Below are 22144 nucleotides of genomic sequence, written 5' to 3'. Positions count from 1 at the left end.
TGACATTCTATATAAGACGTCAATGTATTTCGTAATGACAATAACCTACGGAGAAAATATCTTTCATCGGCGTATAGTTTCACTTAAATATATTCATTCTGAAGCTAGTGAAATACGAAAGAAGCAAATAAAATCACGTGGTTAAAGTCATGTGATAGATGCAAAATGGTGGTTAAACAAAACACGAATCTGTAATCAATAATATTATCAACACACTCGTATCAGTGAAGATATGACTGAAATTTATAGACTTGATGAAAAAAAAAAAGAAAAGTATTAGCATCGGTTAATGTTGATTGATAATATGTTCTGATTTAAAATCATGACACAACAGCTGACACAGTTGAGGTACATGTACAAATCATTTTATGATCTTTTTGGTTAAGACATTTTCATTAATATTATCTCTTTTTATTTACCCCGAGTTCACAAACTGGGTTGATGGACCTAGAAATATACTACCTGTCAGTGACATTGTCAGACATGAATTCCATTTTTGTCAGGTAGGCCTACTGTTATTTTGCCAGGAGCTGATTTTTCTTCTTTTCTTAAATATTTTTAATATCAATATTTTGAAACATATGTTTGGCACAAAGTTAAAAAACTCAGTTACAGCTAAAATTGTTATTTCCAGGCTAGCATGGCGAGATGCAAGAATCTACACACCACTATCATTAATAATCACATTTGGAATTTATAGTTCCAGAGATGTTGCAATTGGATTTAGTGGAGGACAAGAAAAAGAAAAAAATATGTGTCACATAACTAATTTCATAGAGAAATTTGGTTCCGGTTCTGAAAGGGTGGGGTGTATTTCCCGAAAATTTCCATTACCTGTATTCATATTAACCACATAGATCAATGGCAAATACGGGTTAGCATTAATATACACATGTATGGTAGGAAACTTTGTTGTACTGATCTTGAAATCACTCCAGTCAACTAAACATAAAAACTCATCAGCTATTATTTGGTTTCAGTTAGAGAGCAAACTATTGCATACTTTACCAATATAAAGAACCTTTGAGAGTTTAGAAAACTACTGACAAAATAGTGGGTTATCTTTCTGTCTGACTCACCCTTTTCTGCAATTTTAGTTATCAAAAATGTTACAGAAAAGAGTATGGCATTTCAGACTAAAAGATATGAGATCCTATACAATATTGCCAATTTTTATAGGTCTACATTTCATGCAGGAGTATATTGTCATCACTCCTCTCCATTCACATTTCTTTTAAGCATCCCACTGGTCAGAGTATTTGAGATTTTATTTTTAAGCTTGCTGGGATTGTTTGGCTAGTCCTATGGAAGAAACAGTTTGAAATACAGAATTTTTTCAAGTTACTGCCCCTGTAACTGAAAGCTTTTAAATACTCCACAGGCCAGAGATTAGTAGTTTATTTTTTCCAACGGTCCTATTGAAAATCAGGGCTGTGGCTGTGCAATTATTTTTCACAGTCTTCCTGCCCCTGTCATCAGAACCATATGTAAATGCTCTGATGGTCAGAGTCTTTTGGATTTTTTTTTTTTCAAACCTACTGGCAGGATTTGGCTAGTTGCATGGAGGAATTCTACTGAAATTCAAAATCATGTAACAAATTTTCACAGATTTACTACCCTTGTCCAACTCTTAGGGTTTGTTTGTCTAATCAAAAGGAGGAACTATATCGAAATTTAGACTTGCCTACTAATTTTAGTTATTGACTTTATTTTATTTCAGTGGTGTGAGTCACTTCACCTTCTTCATATTTGATCATACAGTGTTAAAAAAAGAGGAGGATGACTTAAAGGATGCTATTATCTACTACTATCCACCTGTAAGACATCTTCATACATCTATAGACAATAACAATCAAATTCTTATAGAATTTTGCATTGTTGTTTGAAAAAATAAAATTGTTCTATAAAAATCTTTTTTTATAATAAAATAAAAAATTTTAAATTGATAAATGAAAGGAAAAAGATTTTTAATAATGAAATGAAAATAATTATTTTAATGATGATATCTACCCGGTAGTCATATTTTGATAAGATTCAGATAGATAACAGAATTCAACACTCCTTTGCTGTTTAATTTTTTTCTCTACTTGTTTAAAAGTTCAAAGTCTGTTTTAGCTTTGATGTGACTAAAGAAAGATGATTTTTCGGTTTAAAATACATATACATGTTGATCTATCACTGTAAATAATTAATCTTATCAAAATAATATGTACTATAGACCGAGTCAATCAATATACACTAGATAGTTTATTTATATGACCACATTGAATAAGATTAATATTTGTTTTTATATTGTATCTTTTCTAGATATTTTTTATTTGTTTCTTATCTTCAGGTGGATGCTGATACACAATGTGCTCTTGTAGGTCAGCTAATCGGAATGGCAGAGTTTTTCCACAACACTATACCCAGATCCCTACCAACCCTGTATAAATTACAACACCATAAATTTGCCTTGAGAAGGAAAGGGGATTATACTTTGGTAAATGCTTTTTATACATCCATATTTAATGTGGAAGTATATTGTTGACACCCATGTCTGTCAGTCAGAACATCCATGATTTTTATAAACGCTCTCAACGTCAATGTTTTTGAGATCGGTTTTCAAACGTGTTTTGGTAATTAGAAGAACAAACCATATTGTAATTTAATGTGGAAATGTTGTCCATGTTTCTGAAACCTTGCAAATGTTGTACAGGGCAGAGTTTGTGAGGTGTTTTTCTGAGATCTTTCTTGGATTATTCAGGTGGTCATCAGGAGGAATCCTATTGAAAGTGAGTGTCATGAATCAATCAAGTGTGAAGTTATTGTCCCTGTAACTGCATCTTCAACCTTTTAAATGTTCTAAAGGCAGTGTTTCTGAGATTATCTTTTCAATCTAGGATTGTTGTTCTTATCAAATGGGAAAATGTTTAAAGTTACAATTTCATATTTTTAAGTTATATTTTTAAAATGTATTAAAATAAAGCCCTAAAATAGATGGTATCTATAAACAGTCCTACCTTCTTAAAGAATAATCCTATTAATCCTATAATTCACTATTGCCAGTTGAGGAATTGGCAAAAATATCATTTTCAACTTCAAATTCAAACGTTTGAAGATAGTTATTCCATGGTGGGAAATAGGAAAACAAGGGAGGTAATTGTGTTATTATTTCCGGTGTGAAGATTTTTAAGTGTGAGAAAGATAACCTATGATCATATAATAGTGAGTTGACAACCTATTGAGCAAAAGACATAGAAATAATTATGTTTTGACTTTCTTAGAAAATATGAAATTGTGATTTAAAAAATCAGAGTCCCAGGTCAAACAAGGATTGTATTAATCTGATGACTGGTATTTTCTCATTTATGTAAGATTTCAAGATAACACACATAATATTTTGTTTTTGTTGACTTAGATTTATCTATTAAACAGAGTTTAGGTGCTGAAAAATCGTTTCCAGATAGATGTGTACAAAATCAGTTGGACTTTCTCCTAGAAACGTTTGTGTTTTACCAGGGTAGTTTAGATATTATGAAAGAAGTAAGTACCATTTTACTTTCTCATTGGTATAGAGATAATGGGGTTCTGCTAAAAGAACAAATTCAGTTGGAGACCTGAAGGAAGAAATGAAATGAAATGGGGTTTAACGTCCTACTTTTCTGCACCGACTGTCATACAGTGTGCTATGAGGGAAATTTTTTGCTATGGCAAATTATTCCAACTCTTAAGGGATCTTTTAAGTGTACACTAATGTGTACATGAGACCTCAAGTTTTCATCCCATCTGAATGACTAGACACTGTTGTTTGCCAGGACCTCCATCCTGCACCACTGAAAAAGGGAAACCACAACGGATGTTCCTGAGGCACTTTCACAACTAAAACCGGGAGCAAACCCGAGACCTCCTGGATATTGAGCCAGGAAGAAATAATCAAAGCATGTCCTTTCTGTAGCTATATCATGTAGCATCCTTATGATCTTAGGAAACACAATTTTGTTCCATTGATTTATTTTATTTTGATGTATATTACTGTAAATACCGTACAACATATATAATATTATGATGCTTTTTTCAGAATTTAAAGTCTACATTTGTACCTGAGCTAAATAGAATATGGGATATCTATATCCGATTTTGTAATAATTTTGGTGATGTTGTTGGTCAGATGTTTCAAATTTTACCCACAGTAGATCTTCCTCAGGTAAATACAGAACCGTACTTACCAAAGTCAGGTGTATGACATGGCATTTCCCAACTGCAACCCACCTAACTGTCTTTTAGATTGTGAATTTAAGATAAACCCATGTCTTGTGTATATTTTGGAGAGTTCTGCATTTATTTGTAGGTTAAAAAATTTGGGTATTTTTTGTTATTATATATTGGTTACGTACAAAGGTTCCTCAATAATCCACCCTTGAGACCATTTCTTTTTTTAATGTTTGATAAATAATTAACATAAAAAATAAAATTGTACGACACTTAATTCCCATCTTCAGGACATTCTTGTATGGACCCAAGACATTTTTCTCTACTAGCACAATGACCACGCCCGCCGCCCCCACACCATTGCGCAGTAAGTCCACACATTATATGCATTAAAAAAAAAATTTGGCAGTGATATGTGTTTACATACACATTTACATCCGTGGCAACTGGAATCCAAAGTCAAATTTGAAGAAATACAGCAGTCCTATTAATTCAATGGATATAACAGCTGTCATTGTTTGAATATTGATGACTTGATAGAATTAAATTTGATGTAATAAGAGCTGTAAGATTTTTGTTTGAATGTGATCAATATTGATTGTATTATTTTTTTTTTGTAGACTAGCTCTCATCTTTTTCTTCACGCATCTCACATTTTACAACGGTCTGTGTGTCATCCTACTGTTCTAGCTGGTGCTATTTTATATCGTAATCAGTCATTATGTACTCAGTTACCTCCAAAAATAACCAGACATCTGCTATTATTAAAACCTAAACAATCTCATGTAAGTAACATATTTTATTAAAACCTAAACAATCTCATGTAAGTAACATATTTTAAAAGTACATATACATCAAAAATAACTGCCACGTTCTACACATGATCTGCCAATTAATCAAAATTGTAACATTAACAGAAAATCTTCCTTTGTTGTTTTCGTTGAATAAGCAGATTGTTTTCCCTCTAGCAGATTGGCTGAAGCTTAACTGTGCAATAACTAGTCATTTTCAATGATACTGCACACTTTTGCTTGTTTACGCTAGTTTTAGTAGAAATCATATAGAAAAGTGGGGTGGGTTATCTGTGCAATAACAATAAGCATGTTAAGCAGGTGTCAATGTTACAAATCATTTATAGCACGCTTCATTCGTTAACACCTCATCCTACGGCCTCTGTGGTTAAACCTGTTAACTTATGAAAGCAGTGCTATAAATATAACTTATATGGACGAAAATTTTGAGTAATTTGTATAGACTTTTAAAATTGGGAGGTAGACACGTGTGCATGCAGAGAGACGACACGGGGGGTGACAATCAGGGGCATCCATTTCAGCGGGGCAACTACTCAAGGAGTGAAATTGAATTAAGTTTTTGAAAGCCAAACTTGAATCTAAATCAAATACCATAATTGTATGAACTTATCATAAATTTTCTTTACTAATTTATATTATATTTGGTTTTCAGTGGTCTAAATGTAAAATTAAAATTGGTAAGTTCTTTTATATCTCTCTATGACAACTTTTGAATTCTATGGCATACAAAATAACTAAAAAATTGAGTTCTCAGTCAGATATTTTAGTACCAACCGGATATAGGCCAACAATAATGAAGACCTGCATTTGCTATGCGGTATGCTATGAGGGAAATTTTAACAGGACAGTTCTGCTTACTCTTCATCAAGATCTCTTTTGCATGCATGACAACTTGACAACTTGCCAAAGGCCCTCCTTCCTGCACCACTGACATGGGAAAACCATGCTGAGACCCAAATAGAGAGAAAGAGAGAAATGAGGTTTAACGTCCACTCCACACAAACTATGGCATTTCGGGACTAACATATGGTTCAATTTTATTTCCATTAATTTGCTTGCGTGGCAGTGGGAGGAAACCAGAGGAATCGAAACAGCGCCAGTTGACTCAATGACAGTCCTTATGATGCAACGCACCGGCATTAACCATTCGGCCACCCAACCCCCGGAGGCGCAAATAAGAGTCCCAACATAATGGTACGTGTATAGAAGGGTACCCCTGATTGGATGGTATTAGAGGTCATAAATTCAAATCCAAACAGGAGCTGTAATGTGTACAAAAATTGTACTTCTGCCCACAGGTTTATACAGCTGCATATAAAGTAAATTTATATTTTAAATTGTGTAATTTGTATACTTCAGATTTTGAGTTACCAGAAGGTATCAGTCTTTTGAAAGTATATTTGAGTTTAAAGGAGTATGAACAGATTTGTCCAACCCGACGTCCAGATCAAAGAAGAAAAAGCAAATCTCAAAATAATGCCACAGATTTAACCAATTTAAATAAAATCAGTGGTGAATCACTTGATATTTCTGGAATATCATTTTTAGAATGTTCTAGTGGAAAGATCGCAGAAGGTTTAGATCAGACTGGAGAATCATTTTCTAGTATTCAAACAACAGATGAATCTCATGCAGACAAGTCAGACAAAGCATCAAGCGAGGAGACCAACACCAAAATGGCCTCTACTTCTGTTTGTAATGTTTCAAATGTGTCAGCCGATTTACCCTCTAATATGAAAACTGATCTAGTTACTCAAATAGTCAAAGATGAGACTGATTCTAAAATAAATCAACTGGATGATAAAGTTGTGCAACAAGAGGTGATTACTCTATCACAAAGTCCTGAAGTGAAAAAAAAAGTCTTTATGGATACAACTTCATCCGAGGAATTGTCAATAGGTGAAAGTTTTGTAGACACTAAAGCCATGCGCTCTTGTAGAAAACATTTCATACCTAATAAATCAGATCCCATTACAACATCAGAAGGCAGTCACGAAACTCCGTCCTCAACTGATTTTCAGAAATCTCAGTCAGACAAAGATATTAAAGTAGAAGGAACTGAAATTAGAAAAAGTAATTCTCCATCAGCAGTTGTCGACAAGAATGAGAGTAAAACTCCTTCTCCATCACCAGTTGTTAGCGAGAATACCAGTAAAACTCCTTCTCCATCAGTTGCTGATGAGAATGCTAGTAAAACTCATTCGCCATCAGCTGTTGGTGAGGATGCCAATAGAACTCATTCTCCATCAGTTGATGAAGAGAACGCCAGTAAAACTCATTCTCCATCACTCGTTGGTGAGAATGCTAGTAAAACTCATTCTCCATCGCCAGTTGTTGGTGAGAATGCGAGTAAAACTCATTCACCATCGGTTGTTGAAGAGAATGCTAGTAAAACTCATTCTCCACCTGCAGTTGTTAACGAGAATGCTAGTAAAACTCATTCTCCGCCTGCAGTTGTTGATGAGAATGTTGTTCACATTGTATTAAATGTTAAAAAGGATGAAGAAGAGGATGATGATGATGTGGACAGTAAACTGCAGAAAAGCAGTGGAAGTTCTATAGCATCCGACGAGACATTTTCGCACAATCAAGATACCTTAGGATTTCTATCGAATCCAGATTCTATGGCATCGTTTGATTCCATTTCCCCAATTCCTGCCACCCTAAAAGCTGTGACGTTTTCATATCAATCCCAAACTAGTGAAGAAATACCACAAAGTTCGGACAATCATTTTAGTTCTTCAACTTCCAATATTGATACTTCTGATAGTGATGCTAGTCCTTCATCGTCAGATGGACTTACAGAGGTTGTCCTGTACGTTCAAGGCCATTCAGATATGATGTTATTGATGTTTTTAGAAAAGGACTCAAAATGTGAGGAAAAAAATATAACAAATCTGGTAGGTTAAATTTGAAAGCTTATTTATCACTTTTACCTGAGCTTTTTCAGAATCCTTAGGCTTAAAATCGAAATAATTGGAGACTGGAAGGCAGAACTATTTTGTTCTCCTTTTCCATTCCTACTTATGGGTCTCTAAATGGTATTTTCTTAAACTGCTTAAAGATGTATTATGCAAGAGCTAAATTTGCCTACTGAAGGATTTTTCTGTCTTCAAATGTTATATGGAATATTTTTAGACATATATTCACATGACAGGCTCAAAATCAACTCTAGACCATCAGATGGCCGAGATATAAAAGTTTAATGTTGAAATGGAATATCGAAAAGTTGTTTATTATCGTAGCAATGGTACTTGACATTCAAGACTATTTCTTGTCAAAACTAAAAACGCTCATAACTTCGCTCATTACCTTTTTTTGGAACAATTATAGCAGAAATGAACAGCTCTTTATTAAATCTTACATAATTCGTTTTTAAAGAAAATATTTATGACCATTAAAAAGTCGATTGAAATGATAAGAATATTAACTATCTCAAAATTTTGATGGAGCTATTTAAAGACCAAAAGGGTTGGGATGAAAATGGGCTTAACAGAAGAAAGACACATTAAATGGTACAGAGTTTCTACTCTTAGTGTCCGCTGTTCTATTGTCCGAAGAGGTGTGTCTATTCACCAGTTTAATGGGAGCTGCAGTGGCTCGCTAACCAGGAGGTCTCAACTCTCAAGTTCCACCAGGGTGTTGGCTGAGAAAATTCCTCTGGATTTTCTGATGTGGTTTCACCTTGTCAGTGCTGTAGAATGGAAGACCTGACAATGAACAGTGTCTAGTTGTTTGGATTGGATAAAAAACAAGGTCCTGTGTACTTATCGGTGTGCATGTAAAAGAACCCCCAACATTTGGAATTCCAAATAAGAGTAGGCCGTAGTGCATGGCGAATGCCCGTCTCGATTAACCCTGTCAGTGCAGAAAAGTAGGACTTTAAACCCAATTACATTTCGGCTCATCTTTTCCCATTTTAAAGAAAAAAGGCTAAATTTAACACTTGTATCTGCATGTTATAGAAATCAAAAGTTATCTTCTATTTGGATAATCAAATGGAGACACAGAAGATCTTCTGAGAATGGGAAGATGATGTAATGAACAAGCTATGTTTTTCTTCTTTTGATTTCTTGGATGATCCTCTGAAAACGGGAAGATGATGTAATGAATAAGCTATGTTTTTCTTCTATTTCTGGGAAGATCCTCTAGTGAGTAGGCCTACTCAGTACTCACTATACAGATTTTTATACTAACAGTATTTTTTCATACATGTAATGAATAAGCTATATTTTTCTTCTATTTCTGGGAAGATCCTCTAGTGAGTAGGCCAGTACCCACTATACAGATTTTTATACTAACAGTATTTTTTCATACATGACAATGGGAAGATGATGTTATAGTAGTCTTTTAAAATTTCAGTGGAAATCATCATTATCACATTTAGCTGAACTAGATTTTGAGATGAAAGAATGTTTAAATAAAGCTAAGAATGAGAGACAGGTATGATAACTGAATATATATTGTAGTAAATAAAATTAAGCCCCAGGTCAGTGAATATTGAATTTTATTAAATTAATATTTTAAAGGGACGGTTTTGGTCCAAGACCATGCTCACTTTGAGGAATTCATTTCAAGCAATCCATAACTGTTGTTGCATTGTGATTCTATTGGTGATTAATAAGCAAAACCTTATACTGTAAATGGAGGGTTGGGTGACGATTAGCCTAATGCATGTGGTGATTTAGATCTTAGTCTGTTATCGAGTCAATTGGCGTGGTTTCGATCCCACACTTGTGCGTGACAAAGAGCTGGGTCATTTGTCTAATCATGTAGCTTTTCTCTACGTTCTTCAGGTTTCCTCCCACTGCTCAATTTATTTAAATAAAATTGAACCATGTTAGTCTCGAAATGACCTTGTTTTTTGCATCGACTGGGCTAATGAAAATGGAAGCAGATTAGAGGATAACTCTTTTCTTTAGACCATTGATGTCTTAAAGTGATCAATGGCGATAATCCTTGATGTTATTATCCGATATATGACTATTGTGAAAAATATAATAACTTTTTAATAGATCAAATAATGGATGGACACTGGCAACAGCAATATATGACCATGTTTCAATGTATGCCATAAAAATTGAAAAAATTTGTGTTTTTCTAAAATATTTAAATCCCATGATGTATGTTTTCTTTAGATCTTAAAGTCTGTGATTGAGTCAAGTGTTGTCATTGTGATCCCTGGCTTGCATGTGACAAAAAGTAGGGTCACCTTCCTAACCCATTCTGAACATCTGAGACACGCTACCTGCGGAGAAGTATCTCAGACACAGTCCATAGCCATGATATCCATATCACGTGATCTACACATCACAGGTCATGACATTGGCGTCAATGGGTCATGAGGTCAACATTGTAAACAATAGGTTTATCTTCAGCATTGTGTCTGTTGCACCCATAAAGACTATATAATTAGTACAGTCCCAACATGTTCTCTCTTCTTCCAATAATTTTTCACAAAAATAACATCTACAACTCATAGAATAAGATGTTGTCTTCAATGACAGCGTCTGCGAGGGTTGTTCATAGAGGCCGCCATATTGCACTATTTTGAGTCTATTTCAGATATACACAATCAATTTTGTTGATGTTTTTAGCGTTGGGATTGACTAATAGTTAATGTGTTTCAGTTCTAAAACAAATATTTTAAACTTTAACGCAAATTTAGAAAATAGCCAAATTCTGGCTGGGATTACTGAGCAAAATGGCCATTCACTGTATACGTGCGAAAAAAAAGCTAGCCACCAATTAATTTTCGTACGTTAGTTACGTACGCTTCCTAATCCTAACCCTGGTGTTTTTTTTCGAACAGCATCAACCTTATCTTAATTGTGTGTTTATGGTATTTGTCCCAATTGCAAAGTTTCTATACTTTTTGGTAATTTAAATTTTTCAGTTAAAAGCACACCAGGGTTACCACTTTTTGAAGTACGATTCTTTCATGCAAACACTAGCAGGTAATTTATATATGCATATATTAAAGTGGTTGGGGCAGTGTCTAATCTTTCGGATGGGACCAAAAAACTAGGTCCCGTGTGCACATTAGCATGTACATAAAAGAACCCTTGATTGTTGGAATTCAGTGTAAGAGTAGGCCCTAGTGTCGTGTCCGGGCAAAATATTCCTCACAGCACACTATATGGCATATGTCCGTCTTCATTAGCCCAGTTGGTGCAGAAAAGTAGGACCTTAAAAACTATTTCATTTCTCTGAAGTGGTTGGAATACTAAAAATGTTTAATGATGAAACATACATTATGCAAGAGCTAAATCTGCTTATTGCAGGTCTTTCTTTAGGCCTGAAATGTTATCTAAATTATTAATTAGACATTAATTAACCTATCCAGACCATAATCAACTCTAGATGGCATCGCTAGCCTGCGATCTTAAGTGGATTGTGACCCGATTTACTGCATAACTTTCCTTCTTGATTAAACGATTAAGTGGATAATCGAGACTATGCTGTTTATCGTACTGATTTTTGTAATTATGACCAAGGCTAGGCAGAAATTTCATTCGCTTAGTTCTCGGTTCATAGTGGATCAATTTGAATGAAATTTTCAGCAAATTGCCTTTACGTTATCTAGTTTTTAATTATTATAGTGTGAACTGCCAACTCGTTATCGAATCTCCCATAATGTATCTTTAACCCTAATTTTTAAAGACTTATAATGCTGTTTTTATTAGAAAAAAAAAGACATTTACATGTATATAAATAATCATCCAGTAGTTAGTAGGTGGGTTGAAAACCCAAGTTCCTGTGTAGATATGAGTATTGCAAGTAAACAAGTCCTTAATCTCTACTCTGAAGGAATTAGAAATGGAACGTGTGAAGAATTTCCAATTGCAACAAAGATATTTCACATATAAAGTTTTCTTAAATTTGAAATTATTGTATTAAAAAAATCTGCATGGATAATGGGCTGATTGGTACAAAAAGATAGCGGAATTAGTTTAACCCGCTGGGACTGTGATATCAAAGTAAATTTTAAATTGACATAACTTAAAGAATTATGGGAATCGATTTGAATAATTTCGGGACCTAAATGATTTTTAACAAAAGTTTTTGGGATTGTGTATGACCTGAAGCTGTATGTTTAACCTTAGTTTTGACATGTCTGGGTTTTAATATCTGTCAAATTTAATTTTAGGAAACACATTAGATCCTATAACTAGTATTGGTTATGATTATGTTAATACTGCTGGTAAAATACACGATAGTTTTACTTCCTCTCAAACTACAAATGAAGTATTATTTAGGTATGTATACTGTAAAACTTCTAGAAAAGCTCTTTAACAGAAAGCTAGGTAGTTGACAGCCAGTTCTGTAAGTCTTCATCTTAGCATAACATATCATTACTACCTGCGATTCAGAACAGCTCAGTAGCATGAGGTGCCTGGATGATTGTGGTCATATTCGGCAAATCCTAGTTTGTTTACATACAGAGGCAATCATGAGAGAGAGAGACACACACACATACAGAGGAGGGTTTAATGTCCACGGACACAAACTAGGTCATTTCAGGACAGGATTAACAATGACAGACTGTCTGTCTGATCCTTCATGCAGCGTTAACCATTCGGCTGATGCGCCCCCCATCCCCACCCCCCGGTACAGATACACATCTACCAACAATATTAAGCTATGTAGAGCCAAGGGTAGTAAAACATGTTTCATAGTTTCAAAGATGACTAGACAGGCAGCTAAGTCGTACAAGTCTCCCACAAAGATTGTAGCATTTAAATTGTTAGGTAAATCAAAATCGTTACACTGTATAATATCAATGGGTTGGTAAAAAGATTCTTTGACATAATCAAGGAAATACATATTTAATAAACTTAAACGATGCACATAAATTTCAAACAGATCGGATGATAATTTTGGTTGCAAGAGAATTCACAAGATTCTACAAAGTGATCAAGGGCAATAACTCTGGGACTTATTATCAGGACAGAAATCCCTAAAGTCAATAGACTTCTTGTCTCACTAATGTAAACAACATACCCTTATATAAATTTTTAAAAAACTCCGAAGGTATATGTTGTCTTAAGTCCTCACAAGAAATTGTGGACCATGGATTGAGGGATGGATGGAGGAATGGAATGGCAATATAAGATCAGTTAGGGAGTTTTATGGAACAATTATAACTCACTCAAATATTAAACAAAATTACATATTTATTTCAGAACACATACAGCATGTTGTTATGGTTCTAGAACTGTAAGTAAAGAGAGTTTCTTTCAGATGAAAACTGCTCAACGTCAACCTGGTGGCTGTCCTTCACCAAAAGATGCTGCCTTCAAGCTTGATCAAATAGCTGTTCAAAAACTTCAAATTAATCAAGAGACATGAACATGAAAATTGTTCAAATAGTTATCAATATATTTTAGACTCTGTTTTAAACATTGTTTTCACTATTTAAGGCTAGTTTCCATGTACATGTAGTCATTTTGTGTGCAGTTTCATCTCATGCTGACACAATATACATTGTGACAGTTTTTGCTCAAAGATATGGGGTTTAATAATAAAGTCTCATCAACAAAATACTTCAGTTTGACTTTGAGACTATACACATATGGACATGGAATTCCCAGGGTAAAAATTTTGGTATACACATATAACCCGAACAACTAGACATACTTTTTTCTTTTGTCAGTTGGGCTTGAAATCATCAAAGTAAAGGTTCTTCTGCTTGGAAAGCCTTTGTCCTAAGGCTAAACTACATCAGTACGTAACCAATGTACATGTCCAATGGCAAAGTGTGTGATATCACGAAGGTCAAAATCTTGCATGCAGTTGAAACACTTACAGACTATACTAAGACTTCACTGTAATGGTGATGTTGGGAGTCAAATCTGTTCATATACTATGTTACCCCTATATTTTGCATACGTGGGCGACCTTCGGATGTAGACTATCGTTGCGACTATGCTCTTTGTATGGTATGGCTAGTCACGACCACAGGTTGAACTATAGTACGAAAATCCGTGCAACCGAAGGTCGCCCTGGCAGTCACTATAATTCTGGTGATATGGAAAATGGTCTTTTCATTTTCTAATTATATTTAGTCAGTATAAATGGTGGTGTTTCTTTTATAAATATTATTATATCATAAATACATATAAATTTATTATACAATATGCCAAGTTTGAATATTTAAGCAACTTAAATCTGAAGATTATAAAATGTTATTTTGTTTCGCGTGAGTAAATTACATGTATAGATCTTTTTACAGTTATCCCAGCTATGTTATATTTCACCTTAATTCTTTGTGAATTATCATCCAGTCAAAAACAAATCTCTAAACCTCTTTTGATGTTTCTCGAAGAAATACAAATAAGCAGTGTTTGCTGTATTTTTGTAGATAGAACATGCCTATACATCGCCAAATTAGTGCATGGTTGCTTTCATCAGATAATAGACTAGTGCTATGTAATCCATTCTGCAATGTGGAAGATCATTTCATTAATGAATGCTTCAATATTTTAATATATAAATAGACTATATATACTTAGCATGTGAATCGCATATTTAAACTCATTTATTTTTAAATATATGCTGTGAAACTTTATACAATTTATTCAAATAAATTTGTGACACGATTATTATGTTTTTATACTATTATAGTCTATACCTAACCATTTGTTATTATTATGTATATATAAATATCTTAATTGTTGATTTATTAAAAAATACTGAAAACAAATTTGTTTTAAAATGGTCACTTACTTGTATAATTATATGTATGTCCTGTAAAGAATTATCAAGAAACTGTACCAGACATCCTCCGTAGGCCCTGTGCTATAAGACAATAAGTGAACTATTTTCTCACCTATTAAATTCTGCTTTTTTTTAATCTTTATGACCATAATTTCATATCTGTATATAAGAGATCGACTTACCTCAAAATCTTTGCATTGCACAGTTCGGTATAGCGTCCCAAGAGAGACAAGGTGTTAAATGTCGACAAAATACAAGTACTGTAGTTCATTTTGAGACTAACATTAGAGCTCAATGCACACACTGGCAGTGCTCATACAAAATTTATTTGCAGATGGAATTCCAAGAAAAGTAGTCAAATTTGCACATGTAACGAGAGAAAGGGCACATGATGCCAACCCAGATTTGTTCTTTTTCAGTGTTTTTATTGAGGTTTTTAATACATGAACAGAGAAAGGACCACTCGACACAAACTAGGTCATTCCAGGACTAACATATGGTTCAATTTAATTTCAATAATTTGTTTACGCGAAGTGGTCTTTAACAGTGGGAGAAAACCGGAGGACTTAGTGAAAACCCACGAGGTTGGACAGGCTACTCTACTCCTTGTCACGTACAAGCGGGAATCGAAATCATACCGTCTGATCCAACGCGCGCACGTTCACCACCAAACGGCCACCCAACTCCCCCTCCATGTCAAGCACAAAGTTAAAATTTTTTCAGGTACAACTAAAATCATCAGGCCTGGAAATAATTACTGTCAGACTCAAACTACATGTACATGATTTTACAGACATTAAACCTGTCGAACCGGTTTGCTTGACACAAATGAAACATTACATTATTTACTAATACCTTTATTTCAATATAATATGTTGGCCTGTTTCATCTGGATATTCATATTATAATTGAAATTCCATGTCGAGTATGGTCATTTTGACGCACCAGAAAACATGGTTGGCCAGTAAAAAAACCATATCCAGTTCTTAATTGATAAATATTGGTATAGACTTTAAAAGCTTAATTCAGTTGTTAAAAGAAAAAAAAAACCAACAAAAAAAACCCTTAAAAGCTTTTGTCACCATTTCATGGTCAAAACTCAATTTGTTAAAAATATGTGTTCAAGGAATACAAAGTTGAACTCAATAACTTAGTTTTACTCATTGGCCTGTCAGTGACTGGTAATGGTCTGATACAGTATATAAGATTAAATAAATAATTAAGAAGTTATCCTAAAGTATGAATGTTGAAAGCCCATTTGCATCATTTGTATTTTCGTTAAAATATCAAAATTCTGACAGCTTAAAGATACATTATGGCAGATAAGATAAAGAGATGGCAGTTCTCGCTATAATAGTTAAAAACTAGATAGTGTAAAGGTAATATGCTAAAAAAAATTTCAGTCAAATTGATCCACTATGAGCCGAGAAAGAAGCGGGTAAAAATTTTGCATAGTCTCGGTCATCATTACTAAAATCATTAATATAAACAGCATAGTCTCGATTATCCGCTTTTATTGATTTAATTATCAATAGCCGTTAGCGGCATATAGGAATCTAATCCAGCCAACATCGAGGGCTAGCCTTGACATCGAGAGTTGATTATGGTCTGGATAAGTTAATTAATGTCTAATTGATAATTTAGATAACATTTCAGGCCTAAAGAAAGACTTGTAATAAGCAGATTTTGCTCTTGCATAATGCATGTTTAAAGGTTTAGATAAAATAGTTCAAAAATAGATAATGGAAAATGAATACATTGAAAATTTCATTTAAATTAATTTATCCAGAGCAACATTATCACCATTTGTAGTTTTGACAAGATGTGTGCATTGATTGTTTATTATCGTAACAACCATGCTGGTTATTCAAGGCTTAGCCTTGCTTCTCCATTTTTAAATTAAATCATTAAATGCCCAAACCGTTTTAATCTATTTAAAATCCAAGCTATGTGATGGCATGTTAATAAATTCCTAATTAATATTTTATTATCTAAGGCCTAAAGAAAGATGCAATGGGCAGATTTATATCTTGAATAATGCCTCTTTAATACATGCTAATTATGTACTGAGACTGATTATTTAACATTCAATTAAGAAAACAAACTCAAAATGCCAACACTATATAATCTCGAACTTTAAGTGGCATTTAGTGATTGGGGAACACAATAACAGAACACAATTTTTATGGGAAACAATCACTGGTTTTATTCTAAAAGCACGACGTTTCTACAAGTATCCTCTTATCGTTATCAAGCACAATGACATTTAGTAAACTTGGGTTTAATATATAAGGGTTACACACTCTTATATATTTGTCTTCAAGTTTACTAATCTGAGGAACACACTTAACTGCCACATCCCCATACTGACGTTGAACATAATCCCCAATCACTAATTGCCACTTAAAGATTATGTTCAACGTCAGTATGGGGATGTGGCAGTTAAGTGTGTTCATCAGATTAGTAAACTTGAAGACAAGTATATAAGAGTGTGTAACCCTTATATATTAAACCCAAGTTTACTAAATGTCATTGTGCTTGACAACGATAAGAGGATACTTGTCGAAACGTCGTGCTTTTAGAATAAAACCAGTGATTGTTTCCCATAAAAATTGTGTTCTGTTACTATATAATCTCCCAGACTGTGATGCACAACCAGCATAGATCGATGAAATTTTAATTTATCATAACTTACTTAATACTGTACGAATTGAACCATTTCTGGACTGATATTCCTATTTAAGAGATTCAACTTACACAAAATTATACTTTGCAAGTGATTTCTATAAGCCCTAAATGATGCTTCGGAACTGTAACCAACATTTCAAGGTATAATAATATATTTCCACCGAAATACCTAACCATTTTTCACAATTTTCAAATTTGAACATACATATAGCTGCCATTTTTTAGTACATGTGGGAGACAATCAATGGAAAAGCATGGCGTTAATATGTAACATATGTACCAAGATATGATTCAGTGAAAAAATATCTGTATTAACTGAATAAATTGGTACATGTGATTTGAGTCTATAATTTGATTTTATCTATCATTAGAAATGTCATACTTTATTAACTTACAAGGTCAAACAAATTCATTAACAGGAAACTTAAACTCTTTGTTTTAATTCTACATTTAATTTTAACCCTTTTGTACCGACCAGTTATATGACTATTTCAAATAGAGTAAATAAGAGAAAGTCAGCTCAGTTCAGCTTCTCCTTGAACGTGAATATAAAGTTTTTTTAAATTAATGTTTGTAGTTTATGTAATGGTAAGAACCCTCAAAAATTTGAATTTGTAAATTTATGTAAATCATTTAAAAAAATGACCTATATATTATTTTATGTCCCACCTCATCCCTGTCAGGCCAACGAGTGTTTAAAGCTATGAGCAGATCTCAAAAAAATTTGATATTGGTTAAAATTTATAGCCAATATCTAAGAACTGGACAAAGGATACATTGGGTTTATTAAGACCCAACCAAGCCCTGTGCTGACAGAAAATATAACTGTTAAAGTTTCTTGTTAGAAGATTAGTGGTGATATCATATTTTTGTCTTCTATCCAGTATGTGATGTGTGATCAACTTTTAATAGCAGAATGTAAAAGTGGATTTATAATATAATAGTGATATGCATCCCTCAAGAGTTTTGACAGTTTGTACCAAGTTATTCAATTTTTTTTACCAGGTTTCTACTGTTTTTTCTTGTTCAAATACCAACCCTGCCAGAAAATGGAATTTTCACGAGGACAACAATGTACAATATGCTCAATAGATCCAATATGATTTAACATCATATTGGAATGATTTACATGGTATTCAACTGGGACCTATGGAGAAAAATACAAAAATTTACTTCGTATTGTCACAAAAATCTTGACTATTCTTCGCTGTGTTTCGCCACTCTTCTTATATCAGCTACACTGGATGCCTATAAACTTCATTTCTTAATAAAAATAATTATCAATTTGAAAACAGATGCACCTTATAAAATGTTTTCCCGTTCAACATATTTAAAAATTAAAAGATAGTGCTGGGCATTTGCACAAGAAGCAGAGAAACCTTCAAATTTATTTCTAAACACAGCCAATTTTAAATTGTTTGTGCTGTATTCAAAGACATTTCTGTGCTGTAGATTACATCTAAATTGTATAGTTTTTATTCCAAACTAGTGACAACTTTCAACATAATATGAAGTTCATGGATAACATTTTATAAGTAGGATCTATCACTTCAAAAATGCGCATTTAATAATTCTTCTGATTCATCGAAAATGTATTTAAAATCGGTCGACCCTTCACATTAAATACATTTTCTTCTTTTAAGCCCGTTCATGGCCAATTTACAGGTCGTTTTTCTTTAAAAGAAATTCATTCTTTCTTTTTCATATATACCTTTGAATCACAATGTGTAAATATACTTGTACTCGGCTTCACTATCCCATTGGCTCACAAGACTGTTGTTAGCCTTAAGACGGCACTTTGACTTACATGTACAGTACACCTATAAAGAAAGAAGGAGATGCACCTTGGGTTAATGAGGTGGAAGAAAGATGGGCGGAGATAAAAAAGAAGCACGCTATGATTATTCTTGGCTCCATTTATTAACATTCAAGAAAGAATAATAATATATCAACCTAAATCTAATAATCACATCAATCGAATACCTACATTATGTTTATCAAAATGGTTGTTTATAAGCTTAATAACTCTAGATGCAACTAAAAATTCACAGAAATGTTACAATGTCAATGTTTAATTTATTTGAAGGGAAGGTACTTGTGATTAATGTTAATTCAAATTATTCAATATGCATGTATTTATCACTGGAATTTCTAGACTAAAAGAGAATAATCAAAGGTTGTCTCCAGAACAGAAATTATGACCTTTTTATTTGGTGTCATCAAGGTGTACATGGAACAATGACATACATGTATTGGATTTATTAAAAAGTTCAACTCGAGTTAATTAGGGCACACTTTTCCTGGCAGTGAACTTTTTAGAAATTACCATAGTTTACAACAATAAATATATGTTTACTATTGCTCATGTCATTAATATACTGACTGCAATCAGTTTTATTGCTTGGACTTCAGATTATCACTTTCTAAATTCTACGAGTTATGTTTTTTGATCCAGTTTGTTGACAACATGCACGCATTGCTAATTAACTATCTTCTGTTTGTACATGACAAATGATAATAAATTAACGGATAAAGTAATGCAGCATCTTTGTTTTGGTTCATTTCAATTCACCGGACTGTACAAATTGGTATTTTATTTTTCTAATACAAACATTCTTATGAAGAATTCTAGTTTGTAAATAAAATATGTATGTACCCTAGCCTGACATAATATGTGTTCAACTGTTACTTTGTATATACAAACCCCATGAATAACAGCCTAAACCAGTAATTAGTATTAAACTGTAGGTAGGAGCCAGATGTTTATTAATTAATGTATGGTATCTATGTTAAATTGATATAATGATGACAAACATTTTTGTATACGTTACACAACTATAATGAATTGGAAGGAAAATTGTATTAGCTTACACAGTAAACAGCACTATCAAAAACAGAAAACAAAGTCTAATAGGGATTTTACTGTATTTGTCAAGCAATTAAATTTGATGAAAAACTAGAAAAAACATTCAACAATACATTCAAAATAATTCAATAAAACCAATATTAAATAGCTGAACGTTAAACAAGTCTTTTGTCTGTTTAAGTAATTAAAAGAAGGTTCAAACTAAATGTTCTTTTCCCCATATAATTGTCTGTCAAAGAAACATTCAATATTGAAGTAAGTCCTATATATATTACATAGCGTCAGGTAAGAACATCTTGTAATTTTACAAGTTCGAAATATGACAACTAGTCTAGGCTTATAGAATTGTTTTTGAGAACTTGTATACCTCATTGTTTGTGGTCTTCGGTGACTGGTACATTTTTTCAATGAGATGAACACCAATCAATTATTCTAGTTGAGTTGATGTGTTTCTACTCTAGCACGGGTAATTGTGTTGTTTAAGATGAAATGGTTTCTTTCTGTACATATTGTGTTTTTTTGTCAGCTCCTACTTGTCTTTGTCTTCTCTATCTCTTCGCTTGTCATCATTTCGATCCCTGTGCCTGTCTTTATCCTTCTCTTTATGTGGCGATCTTTTACTTCTACTATCACTGCGGGTGCTTGATTTCTTATCTCTGCTTCGTGAACGTCGTGAAGAACGATGGCGATCACGGCTACGAGACCTTCTGGAGGATGTATGTGAATGTCTATCACGATCTCGGTCACGATCTCGACTGTGTGAACTTCTTTTATGTGTGCTTCTTTCTCTGCTTCTAGATCTGTGACTTTTAGACTTTTCACGTTCTTCTCGTAAACGCTTATTTCTCTCTTCTCGTTCCTTTTCCCTTTCCTTTTCTCGTTCTTCTCTTTCTTTAACAAGTCTGGCTTCTCTTTCTTCTCTCTCCTCTGCCTCTTTTTTTATTTTTTCTTTCATTTTCTCGACTGTCGCTCTAGCTCGTGCATAACCCATGTGCTGTTTACCCAATAGATGTTCATCTATTCTCTGCTTCATATCCCCAACAATCAAGAATGCACCACACACTTCACAAACTTCCATTTGCTTCACCTGTGGCCCATCACCAGAATCATTTTCCTCTATTTGGCGTCTTTCCTCCTTAAGCTGGTCGCATAATTTCATCACCCCTTGAGCCTCATCCACATTACCTTCACACCCCAGTTGTTCTGCCTTTTCAACTAATTCATTGATTTTCTGTGTCAACATCTGAACTCGGTCATCTTTTCCACCTAGCATGTTTCCATTCAGGCTTCCTTGTTGATTATTTAATGCTAAACGTTGGTGACCCCTCCGAATTCTTTTCTCAACATCATTTATTAAATTGGTAAGAAATCTAAAAAATTCATCTTCATATGTCATTTTCTGGTAACGAGTACTTTTTTCATATTCCTTCCGTAGTGACTCATCGTGTATTTTGTCACAAGGACCCAAGTCAGCTCGAGTATTAACAAACAACTCGTGTGGACAAAATCCACACAAAAAATACTTGCAAACGTCCTTATCGTCCCACCGAGTCTCAGTTCTTTGGTCACTAGGCTGGAGATTACGATCTCTGCCCATTAATTCGTCCAACAATGCTGCAGCCGCTGACGACATTTGGCGGAATTGTTCTTAAATGAAAAAACTATAAAAATGATAACCACAGAAAGGTAATTGTTTAGGTTTTACAACGTTTGGCGAACAATAATTCGGGGTTTAAAAATCGAGCACCATTTTCTGGATAGTTCAAGGGACATTACTCTGAACCAAATTAACTTAAGAGTGCGCATGTCTTTTCGAAGAAACGTCTGGATGAAACAGTCGGGATAACGGAATATCAAAACCGACAAA

General features: G+C 33.7%; 2 protein-coding genes and 1 non-coding gene across 5 annotated transcripts; 1 reads left to right on the top strand and 2 right to left on the bottom strand.

Annotated features, from left to right (window-relative positions):
* Nucleotides 1–161: 161 nt before the first annotated feature.
* On the top strand, nucleotides 162–14640 carry LOC126823353 (uncharacterized). Of its 2 annotated transcripts, XM_050552146.2 has the most exons (12): nucleotides 162–348; nucleotides 1721–1817; nucleotides 2336–2482; nucleotides 3418–3525; nucleotides 4061–4186; nucleotides 4812–4976; nucleotides 5656–5680; nucleotides 6363–7903; nucleotides 9366–9446; nucleotides 10900–10960; nucleotides 12154–12262; nucleotides 13190–14640. In XM_050552146.2, exons 1-12 carry the CDS (start codon nucleotides 323–325, stop codon nucleotides 13353–13355), a joined length of 2652 nt encoding a protein of 883 aa, XP_050408103.1. In that variant the 5' UTR covers nucleotides 162–322; the 3' UTR covers nucleotides 13356–14640. The 2 variants fall into 2 exon arrangements, with proteins under 2 accessions (XP_050408103.1, XP_055957593.1); XM_056101618.1 differs by lacking the exons at nucleotides 162–348; nucleotides 1721–1817; nucleotides 2336–2482; ... (1 more) ...; nucleotides 4061–4186; nucleotides 4812–4976 and adding an exon at nucleotides 4997–5014.
* Nucleotides 13895–16941, bottom strand: LOC126823354 (uncharacterized). Its single transcript, XR_008788456.1, has 2 exons — nucleotides 14733–16941; nucleotides 13895–14445 (listed from the first exon to the last, which is right to left on the bottom strand). It is a non-coding gene; the product is annotated as an uncharacterized LOC126823354 (transcript).
* Nucleotides 16942–17299: 358 nt separating this feature from the next.
* Nucleotides 17300–22045, bottom strand: LOC130010298 (luc7-like protein 3). 2 transcript variants are annotated; one of them, XR_008788455.1, is made up of 2 exons: nucleotides 20645–22045; nucleotides 17300–19231 (listed from the first exon to the last, which is right to left on the bottom strand). XR_008788455.1 is itself a non-coding variant. In XM_056101617.1 (1 exon), exon 1 carries the CDS (start codon nucleotides 21908–21910, stop codon nucleotides 20807–20809), a length of 1104 nt encoding a protein of 367 aa, XP_055957592.1. In that variant the 5' UTR covers nucleotides 21911–22045; the 3' UTR covers nucleotides 19313–20806. The 2 variants fall into 2 exon arrangements, 1 of the variants encoding a protein (XP_055957592.1); XM_056101617.1 differs by lacking the exon at nucleotides 17300–19231 and having other exon boundaries at nucleotides 19313–22045.
* Nucleotides 22046–22144: the final 99 nt, after the last annotated feature.

Source organism: Patella vulgata, chromosome 6, assembly GCF_932274485.2.
Source record: "Patella vulgata chromosome 6, xgPatVulg1.2, whole genome shotgun sequence".
NCBI classification, from domain to species: Eukaryota; Metazoa; Mollusca; class Gastropoda; family Patellidae; genus Patella; species Patella vulgata.
The sequence above is the reverse complement of the archived record's forward strand: the minus strand, read 5'-3'. Positions and strand labels throughout refer to the sequence as shown.